The sequence below is a fragment of the Mobula hypostoma genome, chromosome 2, assembly GCF_963921235.1.
Source record: "Mobula hypostoma chromosome 2, sMobHyp1.1, whole genome shotgun sequence".
Classification (NCBI taxonomy): Eukaryota; Metazoa; Chordata; class Chondrichthyes; order Myliobatiformes; family Myliobatidae; genus Mobula; species Mobula hypostoma.
In genome coordinates, this window is record NC_086098.1 from 177,497,656 (window position 1) to 177,520,980 (window position 23,325).

At 41.8% G+C, this 23,325-nt stretch overlaps 1 protein-coding gene across 2 annotated transcripts in view; it reads right to left on the reverse strand.

Annotated features, from left to right (window-relative positions):
* Positions 1-393: 393 nt before the first annotated feature.
* The window catches only part of top1a (DNA topoisomerase Ia), a 90,254-nt gene continuing 67,322 nt past the window's right edge, over positions 394-23,325 (reverse strand). The window contains exons 16-21 of one of the 2 annotated variants that reach the window (XM_063041161.1): positions 22,292-22,360; positions 21,882-21,996; positions 20,820-20,947; positions 17,511-17,605; positions 16,610-16,759; positions 394-779 (exon numbers count right to left, since the gene is read on the reverse strand). In XM_063041161.1, coding sequence (XP_062897231.1) covers positions 755-779; positions 16,610-16,759; positions 17,511-17,605; positions 20,820-20,947; positions 21,882-21,996; positions 22,292-22,360 — 582 coding nt within the window. In that variant the 3' untranslated portion in view covers positions 394-754. Of the gene's footprint in view, positions 780-9,868; positions 14,226-16,609; positions 16,760-17,510; positions 17,606-20,819; positions 20,948-21,881; positions 21,997-22,291; positions 22,361-23,325 lie in introns of those variants that run through there. The other variant, XM_063041160.1, reaches the window with a different exon arrangement.

Genomic DNA, 23,325 nt, shown 5'->3' on the forward strand with positions numbered 1-23,325 from the left:
AACACAAAGGACAATCCATATTTACAAGGTATAGACAATGCTTTCTTTTGAAGCTACATACAAACTTCACACCTTCTATTTTGCATCCATCCCACAGACGCCAGCAGGTCTGTGGACCGGGATTCACAGCTTCTAGGAATGCATTGTTCCAAGTTAAATCCACAATACATTTTCAAGGAACAGAGGACTGGTAACCCAAAGCCATTTGCTAAATGTAAATGACCTAAACCTAAAAATCACTCTAACATGGGTAAACAGAACATGGGGGTGGGGGGGGGGGGGAATGGAAAACAAAGTGACTACTGGAAGTTCAAATTGAAGAGGAATCGAAGTTCATGCAATTGGGTTAGTGCCCTGCTCCCCCCTCCCCTCAGAGAAAATAGGTAATGGATGTTAACCCAGATGAAAGCCAGGGAAGAACTCTCTCAGTGGCCTCATTGGCAATAACATTCTTGGGCTTCATCACTAACTACACAGCCACTCAACCCTGCTTCACTAGTCAAGTTCAAGTTTATTGGCATCAGACTATATATACATACACACAAACAATCAAATCAACATTCCTCCAGACCATGTTGTAGCTACAAAATATATATCACACAAAGCAAATAAAACAAATAACCAGCCAGTGGTGTAGTGGCATCTGCACCGGACTTTGAGGCAAGTGATCCTGGTTTCAAATGGGGCCGGCTCCTTGCACGCTTTCCATCTGTGCTGTGTAGAGTGTTGAGCTAGTGACTTGGTCTACAAAATGCTAACAAAACAGCAAAGTTGATGCCCTATGCACCACAAGGTGCGGAGAGAAAGAACAGCATCATAAAACAAATTTTACAAGTAAGTTAATAAAATATAATTCATATTATTCAAATGCATGTGAAGTGCACAGCACAGGTAAACAGTACAGAAAATAGGTTGCTGTGCTAGTGATGAGACCTTGTTAGTGGCAGGGTATTTATTAGTCTCATGAGCTGCAGGAAGAAGCTGGTAGTCCCTAGTCCTGATGCTCCTGTACCTCCTTCCTGATGGCAGTGAGTCAGAGATTATGGGATGGATGGTAGGATTCCTCAACAATGGTTCGGGCCTCAACAGCATCAAGGTTGAACATTGACCTCAACTCTAATTTCTCAACCAATCCCATAAATCCTCAGCATCTAGAAATCTCGACCTTGAATATGCATCACGACTCAGTCACAGATGAAGAAACTGGGTTGATCAGAGCACTGTGGAAAGGTGAAATGACTCAAAGATCATGTGATTGTGAATTCATCAATATTTATGAAGTGCGACATCATTTCACGTGAATTGATGTGAATTGCCAGCATCGCTATACGTGGCACGAACTAGCACAGCACTTTATAGTACAGGCAACCCAGGTACAATTCCTGCCACAGCTTGTAAGAAGCTTCTCCCCATGACTGTGGGGGTTTCCTCCAACAGTCCAAAGACTAGCTGTGAGGTAATGCTACAGCTATATAAGACCTTAGTTAGACCCCATTTGGAGTACTGCGTTCAGTTCTGGTCACCTCACTACAGAAAGGATGTGGATACTATAGAGTGCGGAGATTTACAAGGATGTTGCCTGGATTGGAGAGCATGCCTTATGAGAATAGGTTGAGTGAACTTGGCCTCTTTTCCTTGGAGTGACGTATGATGAGAAGCATTGATTGTGTGGATAGTCAGAGACTTTTTCCCAGGGCTGAATGGCTAACACGAAGGGCATAGTTTTAAAGTGCTTGGAAGTAGGTACAAGGGGTATGTCAGAGGTAAGTTTTTCAGGGATATTGGTGGGTGCACTGCCAACAACGGTGGTACAGGCGGATACAATAGACTCTTTTAAGAGACTCTTAGCTAGGTACATGGAGCTTAGAAAAATAGAGGGCTATGTGGTGGGGGAATTCTAGGCAACTTATAGAGTAGGTTACATGATTGGCACAACATTGTTGGCCAAAGGACCTGTAATGTGCTGTAGATTTCTATGCTCTATGTTAATGTGTTGTATCTGAAAAGGACAAAGATCCATTTCATTAATTTGAACTGGGGCAGGACAGATTGCATGTTTTTAATGCTGGCATCATCTTCTCAAAACTCTACTTAACATTTTTATACAGGTAACATGCTGCTGAGATTTATAAACCTAATGGTAATCAGACTTTCATAGAAAAAGCTTCAAAAGGAGTAGGCTATTGGTGACCGAAGAGATTTCTTCTCTAACACGACATTAAATCTTCAGAAATCTCTATGCAAGAGGGCTGTGGGGAAGCAGTTGTTGAGTATATTCTAGACAGATGCTATGGGAATCAATGGACAGGGGGTTAATGCAGGAGGGTGGTGCTGATGTGAATGACTAGCCATGATTTTATTGAATGGAAGAGAAGATGGCGAGGCTCTTCTCCAACTTTGAAACCAGTTAACCCCAAAGCAAGGTTTAAAATGCAAGAGCATTAAACAAGTTCCAAAGCTTTGTCTTGCAAATTTTAATGTTTTACATATTAACCAGTAAGAGTCAATTGACTCAGGAAATCTTAGAAGGAACTATAGATTACTAAATATAAAATACTCTTTTGCTGCTCATTTTATCCTTTGATTGAGAGGCTGTTAACCTAATTCAGTCTATGGTCATATACCATGCTGTTACACAGAGATGCTGTGGTTCAGTGAGTAATCTGAAGAGGTTGTGCTGGATTGTGAAGATCAAATGCAATATGATGTCTCTGACCCCCAGCACAACTGTGGGCAAATGTCTTGAGCTAATTTATTTAAAGGTGAGGGGCCCCACATCTGATAAAATGAATTCTGACCCATTCAGCCGAAATAGGTTCCCCCCTCCCCTTTCTTTCTCCCTAGGCCTCCCATCCCATGATCCTCTCCCTTCTCCAGCCTCATATCCCTTTTGCCAGTTAACTTTCCAGCTCTTAGCTCCATCCCTCCCCCTCCTGTCTTCTCCTATCGTTTCGGATCTCCCCCTCCCACTTTCAAATCTCTTCTTTTAGTTAGTCCTGACGAAGGGTCTTGGCCCAAAACATCGACCGTACCTCTTCCTAAAGATGCTGCCTGGCCTGCTGCGTTCACCAGCATTTTTTGTGTGTTGTTAATTACATGTTAGATTTGTGATCAAAACATAGAACATAGAATAGTATAGCACAGTACAGGCCCTTCGGCCCACAATGTTGTGCCAACCCTCAAACCCTGCCTCCCATATAAGACCCCACCTTAAATTCCTCCGTCTAGTAGTCTCTTAAACTTCACTAGTGTATCTGCCTCCACCCCTGACTCAGGCAGTGCATTCCACGCACCAACCACTCTCTGGGTAAAAAACCTTCCTCTAATATCGCCCTTGAACTTCCCACCCCTTACCTTTAAAGCCATGTCCTCTTGTATTGAGCAGTGGTGCCCTGGGGAAGAGGCACTGGCTATCCACTCTATTTATTCCTCTTATTATCTTGTACACCTCTATCATGTCTCCTCTCATCCTCCTTCTCTCCAAAGAGTAAAGCCCTAGCTCCCTTAATCTCTGATCATAATGCGTACTTTCTAAACCAGGCAGCATCCTGGTAAATCTCCTCTGTACCCTTTCCAATGCTTCCACATCCTTCCTACAGTGAGGTGACCAGAACTGGACACAGTACTCCAAGTGTGGCCTAACCAGAGTTTTATAGAGCTGTATCATTACATCGCAACTCTTAAACTCTATCCCTCGACTTATGAAAGCTAACACCCCATACTACCCTATCCACCTGTGAGGCAACTTTCAGGGATCTGTGGACATGTACCCTGAGATCCCTCTTCTCCTCCACACTACCAAGTATCCTGCCATTTACTTTGTACTCTGCCTTGGAGTTTGTCCTTCCAAAGTGTACCACCTCACACTTCTCCGGGTTGAACTCCATCTGCCACTTCTCAGCCCACTTCTGCATCCTATGTCTCTCTGCAATCTTTGACAATCCTCTACACTATCTACACCACCACCAACCTTTGTGTCGTCTGCAAACTTGCCAACCCACCCTTCTACCCCCACATCCAGGTCGTTAATAAAAATCACGAAAAGTAGAGGTCCCAGAACAGATCCTTGTGGGACACCACTAGTCACAATCCTCCAATCTGAATGTACTCCCTCCACCACCACCCTCTGCCTTCTGCAGGCAAGCCAATTCTGAATCCACCTGGCCAAACTTCCCTGGATCCCATGCCTGCTAACTTTCTGAATAAGCCTACCGTGTGGAACCTTGTCAAATGCCTTACTAAAATCCATGTAGATCACATCCACTGCACTATCCCCATCTATTTGCCTGGTCACCTCCTCAAAGAACTCTATCAGGCTTGTTAGACACAATCTGCCCTTCACAAAGCCATGCTGTCCCTGATCAGACCATGATTCTCTAAATGCCTATAGATCCTACCTCTAAGAATCTTTTCCAACAGCTTTCCCACCACAGACGTAAGGCTCACTGGTCGATAATTACCCGGACTATCCCTACTACCTTTTTTGAACAAGGGGACAACATTCGCCTCCCTCCAATCCTCCGGTACCACTCCCGTGGACAACGAGGACATAAAGATCCTAGCCAGAGGCTCAGCAATCTCTTCTCTCACCTCGTGGAGCAGCCTAGGGAATATTCCATCAGGCCCCGGGGACTTATCTGTTCTAATGTATTGTAACAACTCCAACACCTCCTCTCCCTTAATATCAACATGCTCCAGAACATCAACCTCACTCATATTGACGCCACCATCAAGTTCCCTCTCATTGGTGAATACCAAAGAGAAGTATTCATTGAGGACCTCGCTCACTTCCACAGCCTCCAGGCACATCTTCCCACCTTTATCTCTAATCGGTCCTACCTTCACTCCTGTCATCCCTTTTTTCTTCACATAATTGAATGCCTTAGGGTTTTCCTTTACCCTACTTGCCAAGGCCTTCTCATGCCCCCTTCTTGCTCTTCTCAGCCCCTTAAGCTCCTTTCTTGCTTCCCTATATTCCTCAATAGACCCATCTGATCCTTGCTTCCTAAACCTCATGTATGCTGCCTTCTTCCACCTGACTAGATTTTCCACCTCACTTGTCACCCATGGTTCCTTCACCCTACCATTCTTTATCTTCCTCACCAGGACAAATTTATCCCTAACATCCTGCAAGAGATCTCTAAACATCGACCACATATCCATAGTACATTTCCCTGCAAAAACATCATCCCAATTCACTCCCGCAAGTTCTAGCCTTATAGCCTCATAACTTGCCCTTCCCCAATTAAAACTTTTCCTGTCCTCTCTGATTCTATCCTTTTCCATGATAATGCTGAAGGCCAGGGAGCGGTGGTCATTGTCCCCCAGATGCTCACCCACTGAGAGATCTGTGACCTGACCCGGTTCATTACCTAGTACAAGATCTAGTATGACATTCCCCCTGGTTGGCTTGTCCACATACTGTGACAGGAATCCATCCTGGACACACTTAACAAACTCTGCCCCATCTAAACCCTTGGAACTAATCAGGTGCCAATCAATATTAGGGAAGTTAAAGTCACCCATGATAACAACCCTGTTATTTTTGCACCTTTCCAAAATCTGCCTCCCAATCTGCTCCTCTGTATCTCTGCTGCTACCAGAGGGCCTATAAAATACCCCCAGTAGAGTAACTGCTCCCTTCCTGTTCCTGACTTCCACCCATATTGACTCAAAAGAGGATCCTGCTACATTACCCACCCTTTCTGAAGCTGTAATAGTATCCCTGACCAGTAATGCCACCCCTCCTCCCCTTTTACTGCCTTCTCTATCCCTTTTAAAGCACTGAAATCCAGGAATATTGAGAATCCATTCCTGCCCTGGTGCCAGCCAAATCTCTGTAATGGCCACTAGATCATAATTCCATGTGTGTATCCAAGCTCTCAGTTCATCACCTTTGTTCCTGATGCTTCTTGCATTGAGGTACACACATTTCAGCCCTTCTACCTTACTGTCTTCACACCATTTATTCTGCTTTTCTTTCCTCAAAGCCTCTATGTTAGATCTGGCTTTACTCCATGCACTTCTTTCACTGCTCTATCGCTCTGGGTCCCATCCCCCTCGCAAATTAGTTTAAACCCTCCCGAACCATGCTAGCAAACCTACCTGCAAGGATATTGCTCCCCCTCGAGTTCAGGTGCAACCCATCCAATCTGTATAGGTCCCACCTTCCCCAGGAGAGATCCCAAAGATCTAAAAATCTAAAACCCTGCTCCCTGCACCAACTCGTCAGCCACGCATTCAACTGTCATCTCCTCCAATTCTTACCATCACTGTCACGTAGCACTGGCAGCAATCCTGAGAACGCCACCCTTGAGGTCCTGTTCTTCAGCCTTCTGCCTAGTTCCCGAAACTCACACTCCAGGACCTCATCCCTCTTCCTGCCTATGTCGTTGGTCCCAACATGTATCACGGCTTCTGGTTGCTTTCCCTCTTGTACTAGGATGTCATGCACCCGGTCAGAGACATCTCGGACCCTGGCACCCGGGAGGCAACAAACCATGCGGGTGTCCTCACATCCACAAAATCTCCTGTCTGCTCCCCTGACTATAGAGTCTCCAATGACGACAGCTCTCCTCTTCTCCGTCCCACCCTTCTGCACCACAGGGTCAGACTCAGTGCCAGAGGCCCTGCCACCGTGGCTCACACCTGGTCGGTCTTCTTGTACTCCGTTGTTCTGCCTAGCTTTTCTGGATATGTTATGCTGGTGCCAGAACATCTGGTAACATTTATGGGCTACCCCCAGCACACCCTAGAGTGTGTTGGTTGTTAACACAAATTACGTATTTCAATCTGTTTCATTGTATGTATAGCAAAGTTGAAATTTGGAAAGAGCACTAAACATACTTAGCTTTTATGCTGTTTCTCAATGGTTTAAGTGAATGAAGGAAAAAAGATACTCTGATTCATCTTCACTCAGTTTAGATAAATTTCTTGAGGACATACTCATTTTCGGCATTTCAATACTTTTATCTTTTAGAATAAAAACATCCCACCTGCCTCAGTCAATACTTGACAAAACCCACATCATATACAGTGCCTATAAAAAGTATTCACCCTCCCTCAGAAGTTTTCATGTTTTATTGTTTAACAACATTGAATCCCAGTGGACTTAATTTGGTAAAATCAGATCTCTACAAAGTCATATGAATTAATTACAAATATAAAACACAAAATAATTGTAAGTACATCCAACCCCCCGATATGACACATCAAATCATTATGTAAGCCAATTGATTTCAGAAGGCACATACTTAAGATCGTAAGACACAGGAGGAGGAGTAGGCCATTTGGCCCATCGAGTCTGCTCCACCAATCATAGGCTGATCCAATTCTGCCAGTCATCCTCACTCCCCTCCCTTCTCCCCATTTGTTTTGATGCCCTGTCTCTGCCTTAAATAATGATTTGGCCTCCATGGCTACTCGTGGCAACAAATTCCACAGATTTATCACCCTCTAATTTCTACGCATCTCTGTTCTAAATGGACGTCCTTCAATCCGGAAGTCGTGCCCTCTTGTTCTAGACTCCCCTACCATGAGAAATAACTTTGCAATATCTAACCTGTTCAGGCCTTTCAACATTCGGAATGTTTCTATGAGATCCCCCCTCATTCTCCTGTGCTCCAGGGAATACAGCCCGAGCTGCCAGGCGTTCCTCATATGGTAATCCTTTTGTTCCTGGAATCATTCACATGAATCCTCTCCAATGTCAGTATATCCTTTCTGAAATAAGGAGCCCAAAACTGCATGCAATACTCGAAGTGTGGTCTCTCGAGTGCCTTATAGAGCCTCAACATCACATCCCTGCTCTTATATTCTATACCTCTAGAAATGAATGCCAACATTGCATTTGCCTTTGTCACCGACTCACCCTGGAAGTTAACCTTTAGGGCATCCTGCACAAGGACTCCAAAGAATTCTCTCCCCATCTAAATAATAGTCCGCCCGTTTATTTCTTCTACCAAAGTGCATGACCATGCACTTTCCAGCATTGTATTTCATTTGCCACTTCATTGCCCATTCCCCTAATGGAGATGTTTTTGGAGACCTGTCTGCAGTCAAGGTGTTTCAACTGATTATAGTAAAAATACACCTGTATCTGGAAGGTCCAACTGCTGTTGAGTCAGCATCCTGGCAAAACTACATCATGAGGACAAAGAACACTCCAAGCAACTCTGCACAAAGGTGATTGAAAAGCACAAATCAGAAAATGGATACAAAAACATTTCCAAGTCACTGAATATCCTTTGGAGTACAGTTAAGTCAATCATCAATAAATGATAAGAATATGGCAAAGCTGTAAAACTGCCTAGAGCAGGCCGTCCTCAAAAGCCCAGTGCCCATGCAAGAAGGGGAATAGTGAGGGAGGGCACCAAGAGACCTATGACAACTTTGGAGGAGTTACAAGCTCCAGTGACTGAGATGAGAGAAACTGCACATAGAACTGTTGCGTAGATCTTCACCAGTTTCAGCTTTATGGGAGAGTGGCAGAGAAAGCCACTGTTGAAAAAGAACTCACATGAAATCTCAGCTAGAGTTTGGCAGAAGGCAATGTGGAGTCAGCTAGGTTCTGTCGCAGATGAAACCAAAATTGAGCTTTTGGCCATCAAACACTAGACATCATCAAAAGCACAACATCCCTACGGCGAAGCATGGTGGGGCTGCTTCACTGCAGCAAGCCTTGGAAGCCACGTAAAGACAGAAGGTACAACGAATGCAGCAAAATACAGGGAAATCCTGGAGGAAAACCTGATGCAGTCTGCAAGAGAACTGCAACTTGCGAGATTTGTTTTCCAGCATGACAATTTCCAGACTTCAAGCAGGGCTGTTCACTCACAATCCCCATGCAATCTGACAGAGCTTGAGCAGTTTTGTAAAGAAGAATGGGGTCAAATTGCGGTGTCCAGATGTGCAAAGTTGATTGAGACCTATCCACACAGACTCAAGGCTGTAATTGCTGCCAAAGGTGCATCTACTAAATACCGACTTGAAAGGGGTGAATACTTACATGTGTTTTATATTTATAATTTAGATCACTTTGCAGAGACCTGTTTTCACTTTGACATGAAAGTCTTTTTCTGTTGATTAGTGTCAAAAAAAAGTCTCATTTAATTAAATCCACTGATTCAACGTTGTAAAACAATAAAACAGGAAAACTTCACGGGGTGGGGTGGGGGGTTTGCTGGTGATGAATACTTTTAGTCAGCACTGTAAGCAATCTGCTATCTTAAAACTAATGCAGCTTCTTCACACAAACATCAAGGGTGCAGAACTGGTCATGCATTTGAAGCATATAGAACATTCAAACATTTCATTCAAAAAATCATTAATACACCCTTGAATACTGCATTCATAATGTACAATGTGTTTATTTAAAAATACAAATGAGCACAGTTCATCGCAGTATGTTAAATTTACAGAAATAATCTGTAAAAAAAACCTGGTACACATCAGTCTGTGTATGCTAGCTCATCAGTTAAAGCACATACTAAAGAGAATTTTAGGCAAGAGGAACAAAGAAAAATGTAGAATTTTCCCCATTACAATTCAGACTGAATAAGCATCTTTTAATATATATTTATATATACGTTGGCCAGTTTCACAAGTACATGATAAATGTGCTACAACGTTTCAACAATGATTCATAGACAGGGAACAGGATTACCTAACTGGATAGCTGAAGCACAGGAACATGCTAAAACTGGTGCCCAAACACATCACCAACGCAGCGGCATGCTATGTAAATAATGAAAGAAATCCAGTTTAAATTAACTTTTTTTAAAAAGCCTGCATTTTAAAACTAAGCAGCTCAGTTCATATATGGCTCAACACCCTTTCAGGTAAGATCTAAATGGCAACTCATCTCCCACCCACCCTCCCAACATTAAATGCAAAAATATTTCATCTCTTATAATGAGTGCATTTTATAACAAGCTTTTTCCCTACTTAATAAGAAATTTTGAGGGTTGGGTGAAGGGATAGCGAAATAATGTTTACATGGAAAATGTTCAAGAGTTTAAAACGGAAGTGGAGAAGGTCACAGCATGACAGGTTAATGGAGAGAGTTCCAGATCTTCATCCAGGACAGCAGGGAAGGAGTCTTAGAGGTTGGTGAGATGATGACAGCACCTGCCCAATGTGGATTCATTTGTTTGTAAACAGAGTTTGGCCTGATAGTTATAGATAGCTATCAACAGCTCTAAAGGTTCAGCCAGTTGTTGATGTTAGACATCAGATTCCATTCCCTATCCAACAGTGAGGTGACAACAGGCAAGAAAACAGTTTGTCAAACATTGCAGATCACCCAGATTTAAATATTGGGGCTGCTTATGATACCATCTGGAGTCCCAATAGCATTGTAATAGCAAGAGTTCAGTGCAGATATTGTATTAATTTTCCACCCTCAGTCAATGACACACCAAACAGTCATATGCACAGCAGAAAGGTATGCAAGAACTGCAAGGTCCAAGGTTTGTTAAGTATGAAGAGTGGATACATAGGGACAAGTTGGGAGAAAAGAAGATTTAGATCCTTAACACCCCTCCCACACAATACGCAATTTCAGTATCTAGATTTTAACAAACTCTAGTAGGTTACAGGAGGATAACCAAACAGTTGGCTTTAAATCAGAATAAGCAATATTGCTGTGTATTAGCAAGCACACTCAGTTTCCACCTTTTGAGAAGATTCCTTACTGTATGTTTAGTCAGTCCTGGCCCTGAGTGATTAACACTTTCTCCTATAGTGTCAGCTTCAAGTATTGTCATTTACATTAGCACAAGCTAAGATGCAAACTAAAGATTTTCCTGCAATACTCTTAATAAAAATGCATAGCTTTAACCCAAACCCAATAAATAAACCCCACTTCCTAGTCATTCCCCTTTCATATGCCACCTCCTGGCCTGTGAGGCAGCCTACCTGTCAGTGTTGGATTATGTATTTGGTACCCGTGGATGAATACTGACTGAGGAGCCATTGCAGTCTGCCTGCCTCCCTACCCCCAAAGTTACTTTACAAGTTACCTTTAATCATTGGTAATCCAGGACCCCCAAAGTTACTTTACAAGTTACCTTTAATCATTGGTAATCCAGGACAGATTTGAACTGGGTCCAAACAGGGAAAGCATCCAACCCTCTATGGCTACTCTGTGCCCATTCCTTAGCTTCCCAAAATTTATGGAAATGGTACCTATATCAAATCAATTCCACTTATAATCCTCTTCTAGAATTCTGGATAGATAATGCAATGGTGGGGTATGGTGAAACCACCCTGTGCTTTCATCTAATTCTGTGACATTTTGTTCTGCACACTATCCTCTTGAAATGTCAATTTTAAACGGTACTATTCTTCTCCAAACTCTTCAACATCTAAAACAGGAATTCCCAACCTTTCTTATGCCATGGACCTCTACCGTTGACCGAGAGGTCTGTGAACCCCAAGTTGGGAAGTCCAATCTAAAACGAAGCACAATTACCAAACAAGCTGTGAGAAAGTATTCTTAGCAATGGACACATCAAAATTTGGATCTGAAATCTGTCAAAATTCAATATTATTTACTCAGGGTATGGGTAATGTAGTCCATACCATGGATGTCAAGAAGGAACTGACAGCACCAGATGGGGCGGACTCTTGCCAAAGATGACAGCATCAAGTCAGTTGGGTGGCCAAACGGACATTGAGTGTTTGGTTTAGGGGAAAGTTGTGTGTGTACATTGGTTGGTTGGAGGGGGAGAAAAAAAGTGGAAACCAGGAGAAAAGTTTGTTCCGCCTGTTGATGTCTAAACTGAGCAAGCACCACCATATACAAACCCCTCCCAATTACAGCAAGCGGCACAGCATCTAAAATTGAGACAGAATTAGAATAATAAATAATGATGACACTCCTGATTCAGGTTTCCGGGTCAGCTGTCCAGTTAGGCAAAAATGGTGCAGAGTTTTTAAATGGAAAAGTAGAAAAAAAATCACAAATACTGGAATTGTAGGCAAGTTTCATTCTGGTACCCTTTCTCACTCGCTCGCGCACTCTCTAACCTGAGTTGAAGCATTAAAAAGTTGCATGTCTCATAAAAACAAAAGGAAAACCATTCACAGTTAAAAAAAAGAAAAAATATCAACTTAAACCAGTGGACACATTTAAATCAAGTCCCCTTTCTCTTTGGTGACAGGGTCTCTGAACGAGTTAACTTGTCTACTTCTGTTTTCCCCAAGTCAAGCTGAAATGCTTTTTTTAAACTTTATAAATACAACAAAATACATATTCACAGCAATAAAGGCCTCTTAAGATGTCCTTTTCATAAAATGGTTCAAAGTATCTGGAAATAATTATTCAGACAACCCAAATAATTACTCGATGGAGTGCAAGGAGCCTTTAAAATGCACGAGGAAGAAAGTACTAATTAACAGCACACCTTTAAAATTAATTACAATCGTAGTAAATTAAACCTCGAGCTGCAGGTACTTCCCCATTGACAAAAGTCCAAAAAACTAAACATACAACTTACAGCTCTGCAAGCCTCAACTGGCTTGAAGCTGCTGTTGGGTGTTAATCACTATCGAATGTCTCTGTCTAAAAAGGATTTAATCTCAGTCACATATAAGGAAACCTTTTTTTTAAAAAAAGGGTTAAGAAACACAAGCACACACCAGATCTAAAAAGGTCACTGTTTACCAAATGCTCCCCCACATTACAGTTTGCTTAGACTGTTAGCATGGGAAATGCAACGGCACACTTACCACATTATTATTAATTTCACAGTTTTTAAATGTTGCTCTGGGGTTTGTTTTTCATTTCTTTTTATCCCCCCCCAAACCCAATATTTCTTGATGGTCCATTTACCTACTACAATATTTAAGATAGTACCAATATTTCACTGCTTCTTTTGACCTATTAAATCCTCAAAAGCCTTTTTATTTCTCCCCATTTGCCCCCAGAAGAAACAGTATTCAAAATTTCCCAGAGCAACAATCAGAGACTGAAAGACCATGGCTGTTCAAACACATGGCTCACACGGCATGGTCACTGAGTGTGAACTACACAGATGATGTGACCCCATAAACTCTTCAAGTATTATGTTTTTTTTGTTCTAGTGGGCTTCTTGCAACACAGGTGAAGAAGTTTCAAATCCTCTTCGGATTGAATTCAACTCAGTTCACCTGCAAATAGGCAACTTTCCCCAAACGATTAATAAAAAAGGATTTTGTTTTAAAAGCATTACATTGTAGATATTGAAACAGCCTGCAATACATCCATTAAAAATTTATTTGACCAATTTATGGGAGGAGAAGGCAATACACAATTTCAGTGGCGGAGCAGGGTAGTGGAGAGGTTGTTCAAAACACCCGGGGGTGGAGCTAGTTTTGACAATGAATTGACTGTTCCCCGCATTGTCTTTTGACAGGCCAAGCTTAGGGCTCCAACTGAGCATCTTGCTCACAGAGCTACCCTTTCTTTGCCTCCAGTAGTGGCACAAGATGTATCATACCAGCGAAAGGAGGAAGGGTAGGGTTGCCTCTGCTCAAAGGACAATTCCTATAGATGACAGGCTCACCCACCACGCCAAAAGCTCCAGGCTCCGCCACTGTGTCATTCCTAAAAACATATTGACATAAAATCATCCTTCTGGTAAAAATCTAAAATCATTGGTGTTAATACAATAGATTTTGCAGTTTACCACATCTAATGAATGCCAGGGTTTGTGTTCTAGTTAGCCATTGAGGGCGTGGGTCAGGACAATTGTTTTAAGAAATAAAGAAAAAAAATACAGGGTAATATGCATTCAGTCTCTAGTTCAGGCTGAACAGTCACAATTCCTTCCCAGAGCTTAACAGTGACCAGTTCTAAAGCAGGTGCACTTTTGATATATATATATTTTTTTTAAAACAGGACCGTAGTTCTCAATTTAAAAAAAAGTTATTGCAAGGTTCTAACAGTATAAATGCACCAATCTAATCAGTGCGAATATATATATATATATATATATATTTTTGATTTGCTTTTCTTCCTCTTAAAACAGTAGCTACAGAACCACAGAGTTCTCCTCTTATCTGGTTACATAAAAATGCATCTCCTCCAGCAGGGAGGTGGCTTAGGCTGCGTTTCACCCAGCTTCAGCCACTTCAATGGTTAAAATTCGAAGTCTTCATCAGCCATATCAATTGCCCAAGCAAACTTCTCTCGCTGGGTTTTGTTGTAGATCTTCTCCACTGGGATGCCCCACTTTTTACACCTAAGCCATGAGTGGAAGGAAGAAGGGAAAAGGGACAGGTAGAAAGTAGTCAGCACTGAATAGTCCACTGCAAAAACTACATCCATTTCTGATATGTCACACTTTTCTGCTTCAATCGATTTCCCAAGTTTTAATAATTCTGATACAGAAGGCTGCCCCACAACCACCCACTCATCTTGACGTTCCTGCTCAGTAAATATGGTGAACTGACACTTTTTATTTAATTTTTACGAGGAAGAGATTCAGGCAAAAGTAGAACATCACTCACACTGAAAATATTAGCTTTATTTGTCACATATCTGTTGTTTGCATCAAATCACAAAGTTTGTGCTGAACAGCCCACAAGCATTGCTACACTTCTGGCACCAACATAGCATTCTCTTAACTCATTAATCTTACGCCTTGGGAAGGTGGGAGGAAACCCAAGTGGTCGTGGGGAGAGTGTACAAACTCCTTACAGACAGCAGTGGAAATTGAACTCTGATCCTACAGGTACAGTGTTATGCTAACCACTATGTTACCGTGCCGCTCACAGCTTTATTCCACAGCTACACGTAATAGTTTGGGAGGTTTGGAGGGAAGCACAAGAGCACGGCAAAAGTACTTGTGCAAGCAACATTAAGCACACCCTACTTTCCTGTGCAAACAAAAGTCAATCATTCCCCACACCCTTTGTTGTCAAATGTAAACGACCTTCTCTTGTAGATTGGACTTAGTTGAGAGTTGCAGTTAAATATACTGACATTTAAATCAAATTTCTTCTTTTAAGATATTCTTAGCACTGGTGGTGTGATCTGAAATAGCACTCACAAAATGAAATGGAGGAAGACTGGGTTTGGGATTCTGATGAATACACTCTGTGGCCACTTTATTAGGTACCTAATAAAGTGACCTCTGAGTGTATGTTCATGATCTTCTGCTGTGAAGTCCAACCACTTCAAGGTTCAATGCATGGTGGGTTCAGGAATGCTTTTCTGCACACCACTGTTGTAATGCATGGCTGTTTTGAGTTACTGTGGCCTTCCTGTCAGCTTGACCCAGCCTGGCCATTCTCCTCTGACCTTCTCAGTACTTAGTGTTCTTTTGTTTTTCACACCATTCTCTGTAAAGTCTTAAGACTTTTGTGTGTGAAAACCCCACAAGACCAGTAGTTTCTGAGATACTTAAACCACTCCACCTGGCACTAACCATCACTCCACAGTCAAAGTCACTTCGATCACATTTCTTCCCCATTCTGATGTTTGGTCTGAACAACAACTGAACATCTCGACCATGTCTGAATGCTTTTATGCATCAAGTTGCTGTCACATGATTGACTGGTTAGATATATGAACAATCTCTGGAGTTTACAGGGTGAAAATGCCGTGTTAAAGAGAGGTCAGAGGAGAATGGCAGAACTAGTTCAAGCTGACAGGATGGCAACTGGTGTGTAGAAGAACATCTCTGAAGTGGATAGGATATAGCAGCAGTGACCACAAACATGCACTCAGTGGCCACTTTATCAGGTACAGGATGTGGTTACATAAAATCCTTCTTTTTCTTCCACTCAAATATCTCACTCAACTCAAGCCTATATCTGCTCAATAACCTCCGCTTCAGTTCAGTTCTTCAGAGCCCAGATTTTCTGCATTCTCATACTGGCAGCCACATCGGCCCTAAGTTGAGGAGCTCCTTCCCAAAACTTCTACCTCCATCTTACCTCTTAAAAACTTATTTCAAAATCTGTCACCCCCTTTGTGATATCATGGAGGCACTTTGTGGCAAGTTTTATTTAACAAGGATCCTATGAACTAGCACGAGATGTTATTTTTATTACGTGCAAGACAAATGCCCATGCAGGAACACCAGGATGGATTTTTGTAGTGGTTTCCTCAACTATCTTTTTGTGCAGAATCTTACAAAGTCCGCATAAATAAAAACACAAAAAAAAGCCAAGGTTAGATTTTTCAGGTGGCAGATTGTGTGAATCAGGAACAACTTTTTCCAATGGCTGAGAAATCCACCCCCCACCCCCCCCCCAAAAAAGGTAAACCTAAACACAAGGCCGTTTCCAGATACTGGAAATCCAGAGTAACACACAGAACATGGTGGAGTAACTCAGCAGGTCAGGCAGCATAAATGGAGAGAAATACACTGTCAACATTTTGAACCTAGACCCTTCAAGCTAAATCTATCTTTTAAGTAAATTAGATCAAGTCTGGAAATTTTACTTTGAATGTTCTAGTTACTCTGTAGCTACTTTATCCTTTTATTTGGAAGTTTAAAAATGGGGGTGTTTAATAGCACCATCAGTAGGATTAAGTTACCAGAGAGGGGGAGAACTCCTCAACAGGAGGTGGTTGACTGAATTACATCCTCAAAGTGAGGCCTTTTTATGCACTTACCAAGCAATGCTGATTCTAGGATCAAGATAGTTGAGCTTGGAAGTCCCAAGAGCTATCTGCTTATTCTCTTCTCGGTCAGTAGCTTGAACTTCCAATTTCATCAACTGATCTTCAAGTCTCTGGAGGGCTTTCTTTTTGCTTTCCACAGATCTATGCAGAAAAATACAAAATACCTCTCAACCATTAGTTCACCAGTAACAGCTGTTCTTTCTGCACAAAGGAATAACAAATCATTCCTCAAGCCAAAGTGTAAAAGAGATAGAGAGAGACAGAGAGAGAGAGAGGGTGTGCGTGTGTGTGTTTGTCTTCTTTTGTATATAGAGGAGAGGAGGAGGGTGGTAAACAAAGAAAGGCACAGGAAAATTTAAACAGAGCACTAATGTTGGCAAGCAAATATTCAAGTAGTCAGTTGTGCAAGTCCCAGAGTCAGAAGGAACTCACAAAAATGAACATTAATTTTCTAGATATCTTAGCCCACCTGACTGAAAAGTTGAAGATTACATCAAATTCAAGTTGCTCTGTTACTGTTAGTTAAAAAAGAGACTTTAAATCAAATTTTATTGCACAAAATAAGCTATTAAATATCAGTAATGATGATGATATACAAATACAAGCTAGATTTTCTTGCAAGGCCTGAGGGCACCATGATTTATTACTTTCTGATCAATAGGCCAGAAAGTGGGATAATCTGAAGGGCATTTGTAAATTGAATCCTAAAATACTCATTGTAATAATAGACCAGTGGAAGGGAGATAGTGAAAACCCAGATAATTTACACTGCACTGATGTCTTTTACAGGTTCTAACTTAGCCTTTTGCTCCAAGTTTGTGTCACTAATCTACAGACAGCAAATTAATGCTGTAAATAGAAATGAAGTAGGAATTAGTGAAAAAAAACTTACTTTCTACACTTTTCATCTTTTTTGACTTTATAGTCAGCTTTAGCACTCTTCAGTTCTCTTCTGGCTAGGCCAATTTGATCTTTCTTTGCATCAATCTAAAGAACAATGAGGGAAAAGAAGTGAAGTTGCTTAAAACAGAGAGAATATAAAAAATAGATTCTACTCAGAGGTATGGGTGGGATGCCTCAGCGTTGTGTTGGAAAGGGGTGATCAACAAGCCCATTCATTATACTATTCTCTGGCTCAGTGAAACCAAACCATCACATTTGCCTACTGTTAACACCACATCAAAAAGAGGCTCCCTTTTAATTTGTTCTAAGGTTGTGAGATTGTGGCAAAACTAGGTTCTAGTGTCCTTGAAGTGGTAGCGATCAGCCTTGAATTTCTGCAATGCTTGTTATTCACCCAGTGCTTCTGGACAGTTTCAGGATTTTAATTCAAGAACAGACTGAGACAGCAAAACACTCAAAATGCTGGAGGAACTCAGCAGGTCAGGTAGCAACAGCCCCAATGAAAGGACTGACCCTGAAATGCTGACTGATTATTAATTACCATAGATGCTGCCTGGCCTGCTGAGTTCCTCAAACATTATGCATGTTGCACTCTGGATTTCCAGCATTTGCAGAATCTTGCAGAAAGAGCAAAAATAGATTCTGTGTCTTTATTTCAGGATAATAGTATATACTGGCAATAACTTCCTGTAGATGTTTTAAATAATCAGGCATTAGCGTAACTCTGTAGTAACAGTGCAGCAAATAAAGGGTACTGGTCACATATGCATCCTTACTACATAAGAGAAAGCCATTTCTGCCCAAGTCCATACCCATTCACAGAGCAATCTCCCCATCAATTGTCCCCAGATTCTACCATTCATCTATATAGCAGGGATAATTTATAATGGCTTGTAGTGGGACTAGAGGACACAGCCTCAGGATACTAAGATGCCCTTTTAGAACAGACATGAGGAATTTCTTGGCGAGAGGGTGGTGAATCTGTGGAATTTAATGCCAGAGACAGTTGCAGAGACCAGGTCATTGGGTATATTTAAAGCAGAGGTTGATAGATTCATGATTTTAGTAAAGATGTCTAAGGTTATGGGAGAAGCAGGAGAATGGGGTTGAGGGGGACAATAGATCTGCCATGATGGAATGATGAAGCAGACTCAATAGATTGAATGGTTTACTTCTGCTCCTATGTCTTATCACCAATGTAGTTGTGGGTGGAAAGTGGAACACTGTGGAATCCCACACAACGACAAGCAGAACAGCATCGAAGGATGGAATTGAAACTTGGTTGCAGAAGCCATGAACTACAGAATTCATTCCTTTCATTAAGCCAGCTGAAGGCATTTCACCATGTGGCTAATGGAACAAGTGCAAAGACAGTACAAGCTCCATGATGCTTACATGTAACATTTTAAATCAGCACCAGCTCCTGTCACAAACAGCAACAAGCCTTGCTCCAACTGCTACCTTCCATCAATACAGCTGAAATTCAAATCCAACTTTGCAATGAATCTTAGACACAGAACTATCTCTTCGCATACTGCTAAACTGTGTGCAATTTTGATTACAGTAGTGCACCAATAGAATGCAACTTTAATGAAACTCTGCAGAAACATTAAGTTCAAAGCAAATTTATTGTCAATTACATATACATCACCATATTTGACCCTGAGATTCACTTTCTTATGGGCATTCACAGAGTATCAATGAATCAATAAAAAAAAACTATACACAAATACTGATAAACAACCAATGTGCAAAAAATATCATGCAAATACAAAAAAGGTAAGTAAGTAAAGAATAGCGAGAACATGAATTGCAGTGTTCTTGGAAGTGACTACACAAGTTGTGGTGAGTGAAATTATCCATGCCGGTTCAGGAGCCTGACGATTGAAGGGTAATAACAGTTCCCGGTAGTGTGGGATCTAAGACTCAGGTACCTCCTTCCCAGTGGCAGCAGCAAGGAGAGAACACGGCCTGGATGGTGGGGGTCATTGATGATGAATGCTGATCTCTTGTGGCAGCACCTCTTTTAGATGTGCTCAATGGTGGGGAGGGCTTCTCTGTGATGGACTGGGATTGTATTATTACTAAGCCATGAGGAGGCACTATGAAATGGGTCGAACAGTTTAGTCAAAGCAGATAGCTTTTAAAACAAGATCTTTGAAAAGAAAGTGTGGCAGCAAAATTCAACAGCCCATGATGTGGTGGTTCTAAGAATAATGGTGTGGCAATGAAAACTTAAGAATACACAAGTGATCAGAACTGGAGATACATAACGATCTCAGAGGGTTACACATCTAAGGGATTTTACAGAGGTGTTGGGCTTATCAACATGAGTGAGTTCAAACCAGTGACAATTTTAAAAGTGGGGTCGTATAGTCTCGAAGTGAGGATTGGTCAGCAAGCTCAGGTATGAGATACGGTGAGAGTCAGGGTCAGATGTCTGTATGACCTGTTGTAACAAAGGTTGTGTAATACTGCAAACACTGATTTCTGAATTTGAAGCTTGCATGTCTTTTTTTGAAAATGTCCCTTATTTAGCTTCCTGTGCAGTGTAGTTGGTGGACTTAAGTCTTACCAGAAGCCGAGCTTCCCAGAAGGGGAGGGGACACGGTAGCATAGAAGTTATTGTGACACTATCACAGATCGGGGCATCGGACTTCGGAGTTCAATTCCAATGCTGTCTGTAAGAAGTTTGTCTGTCCTTCCTGTGAACAGGTGGATTTTCCCCAGGTCCCCAGTTTCCTCCCACATTCCAAAGGCGCACTATTCAACAGGTCAATTGGTCATTGTGAATTGTCCTGTGATTAGGCTAGGGTTATCTAAGTGGGTTGCTGGGCAGTGAAGTTCATTGGGCTTACCTCAATTTTATTGAGGATGCCAAGTGAAGACCAGGTTGGATACCCAGGCAATAGTCATGCTCAGTGGTATGAGGCCAATAACATTACACATTCAATCATGACTACACTTTCTTTGTAGGTCATCTTGCCTCTCGAGCTTTCAGGCTGCTTAAGGACTGTATGGGAAATCAGTAATTACAGACAGGATGATCAACCAGTATATTAGAAGTGATGAAATCCACCACACATATCAGCCTACATTTCTACATACTTGGTAGTAGAAATGTGGGCTGATATATCCTCTTCCTGGCATATTAGGAGGTGCCTGTGTACCACATAACTCAGCCACAGAATGCAATTCAAACCAGCAATATGTGGCTCCCGGTGGAAATTACAGCGTCCTTAACAAACAATTTCTTTGTACAGGGATTAGTAGGTGGTCAGGAAAAACTCCTACTCACTTTGGTCTGTAGGTTTTGCATCGACTTCTCAAACGTTTTTGGGGGTGCTCTCTGATGGTTACAAAGGATAGCAACTGCTCTGTTGGCACGATTGTAAGAGAGTATTTTTGCTGCAACGTTTTCATCCGCTATAAACACATAAGACAGATTATTAGGAGCTACGCAATCATGTTAATAAGTTAAAATATAGGAGGTATTGACACAGTAAATAGTTAAAATAGAAGAGATATTGCCACAGTGCAGTGCAGAACACATCAGCTGTTACAGCAGTTCAACACCATATTGAATGATGATGACATCGACTCAGACCTGAGGAGCCAGCGTCGGGCATTTTCATGCCTTACAAGGCGCAATTTGAAAGGCTGTGTGGGGTGCCACTCCTCGCATAGACATTTCTCAGTATTATTTTACGAGGCCGAGTTGTGAGCTCAACATCAACCGGGCGCGGATGGACAGCGCGCACGGGGGTGGTCTGTCACTGGATCGAACTCGGGAACCTCCGTTCTTCAGCCCGGCGCTGATCTCACTGCGCCACCAGCCCACCTAAGGCTTATTGTAATTTAGTATTTATGGCAACAAAATGTCATGGTATTAACTCTAAGACTCTAAATCCTTGAGGTCTATCTCCACTCAAGTCTGGTTCATTTGAACATGAGCAGTATTCCTCATGTAACTTTGGCCATCAAAGTCTCTATGGTCTGGCTTCATTAGATTAAGTCTCATCAGCTGCATGAAATTCTGGACTCAAGAAATAAAAAACTGGTCCCTTAACTGAAGCATTAAAAATTCTCCTCCGGAAGATGATTCAAATACATTTAAACCAGGGGTTCCCAAACTGTTTTATGCTATGGACCAATACCATTAAGTAAGGGGTCCATGGACCCCAGATTGGGAACCCCGATCTAAACAACTGAGACAAGCTCAAAGAATTAAACCTATACTCAAAGGGTTTCCATTCCCCACTTCAATAGTAGCATTAATAAACTGCAACTAAGGGAAGAAGGTAGCCATAGCATCCAGCATGGTGCCAGGTCACAAAGTAACAGTGCAACTAGCACTTACGGTTGGTCAGTTCCTTCAGCTGCTGCTGCAGGGTGATAGAAGCATTGTAGGTACGGAATACTTTAGCGGTAAGTCCGTCCATTAGCTCCTGTAGATGCTTGTTGAGGATTGAAGTCTATATAAAAAAAAATTCAAAAGCATCAGGACACGTAACTTGAACCTGCACGATGAAAATTAAATACTTAAATCATGACTTGTACAAAATGGCTCAATTGGCATCACAGGTTATGTATCAAAATCCTACAACAGGGACTCAATCTAGGCTGACACTCACAGAAAGGGAGTAGTGCCCTTTTACAGGTACACTAACCCGTAGCAATAAATATATGTACTGGCAATTGATGACACTATCTCAAATAATCTTTAAAAGGAACAGTCAATGGCTCCCAGATCATGGCACGGGTACTTACATTGAGTCGGTCAAAAAGATCGTCTTCAGGTTGCTTGTTCTCCATAAATAATTGAAGATTCTTGAATACCTGAGGTAAGAATAATACCATGAAAAGCAGCAACCTCATTTACCAGAAGGTATTCATTTCATCAACAGAAGACACCCCCCCCCATGTTATCCTGGGTCCCATCACCTCTTAATTTGTTGGCACTTTCTCATCTTCATCCTTTTATTACTGAGGTAGTCTTGAACAGGATTGCAGCTGAATTAGTGAGTTGTTTTATCAACTTTATCATAGACTGAATGGCTTATTTTTTATACTGCAAATTCTATTTTAACTTAAAAGTATTCTGTAATACATTTGGAATTTTTAGTTGTGGATGTTTTAGAGGGCTGCAGAGATTATGAAGTACGAGGGGGCATAATTTTAAGGTGACTGGAGGAAAGTATGGGGAGGGGGGGATTTCAGAGTAGGAGAATGTGCTGCCAGGGGTGGTGGGAGAAGCAGATACATTAGGACATTCAGAAAACTCTTAGGCACATGAATGAAAGAAAAATGAGGGGCTATGTAGAGTGAGAACTTCACTATGGACAGTCCTAAGCCTGGCTGTGAGAGGAAGGTTGGGCATGGGGCTAGCAACCCCATTCTGTAAAAATCCACAGCAACAGAAATACCCACAGAAGCTCCAAAGACCTCACTCCTGGGAGAGGAAGGATCTTCGCTGGGAAGTTGTATGGTGAAAGCAGAAGCCACAGGGCTGATCAACCTTCTATTGGCCTCAGGACAGAGAAATCTGGCAAGCTTCTGTTGGCCCCAGTAGGGTGTGATAGGCTTAAGAAGATGTGGGAGGGATGAGTAAGATTGATTTTAGATTGTCAAGTCAGTATAATGTGGTCCAAAGAGCCTGTACCATTCTATGTAATACCTAATTGAACTGGAGTTTCCTTCATTTTAATAATATTGCATACCAATATACAGACAACCATAAAGTGATAAACCTACACACAGTAGCATTTCTCATATGGGGCTAGTATTTTATTTCCAGTTACAAA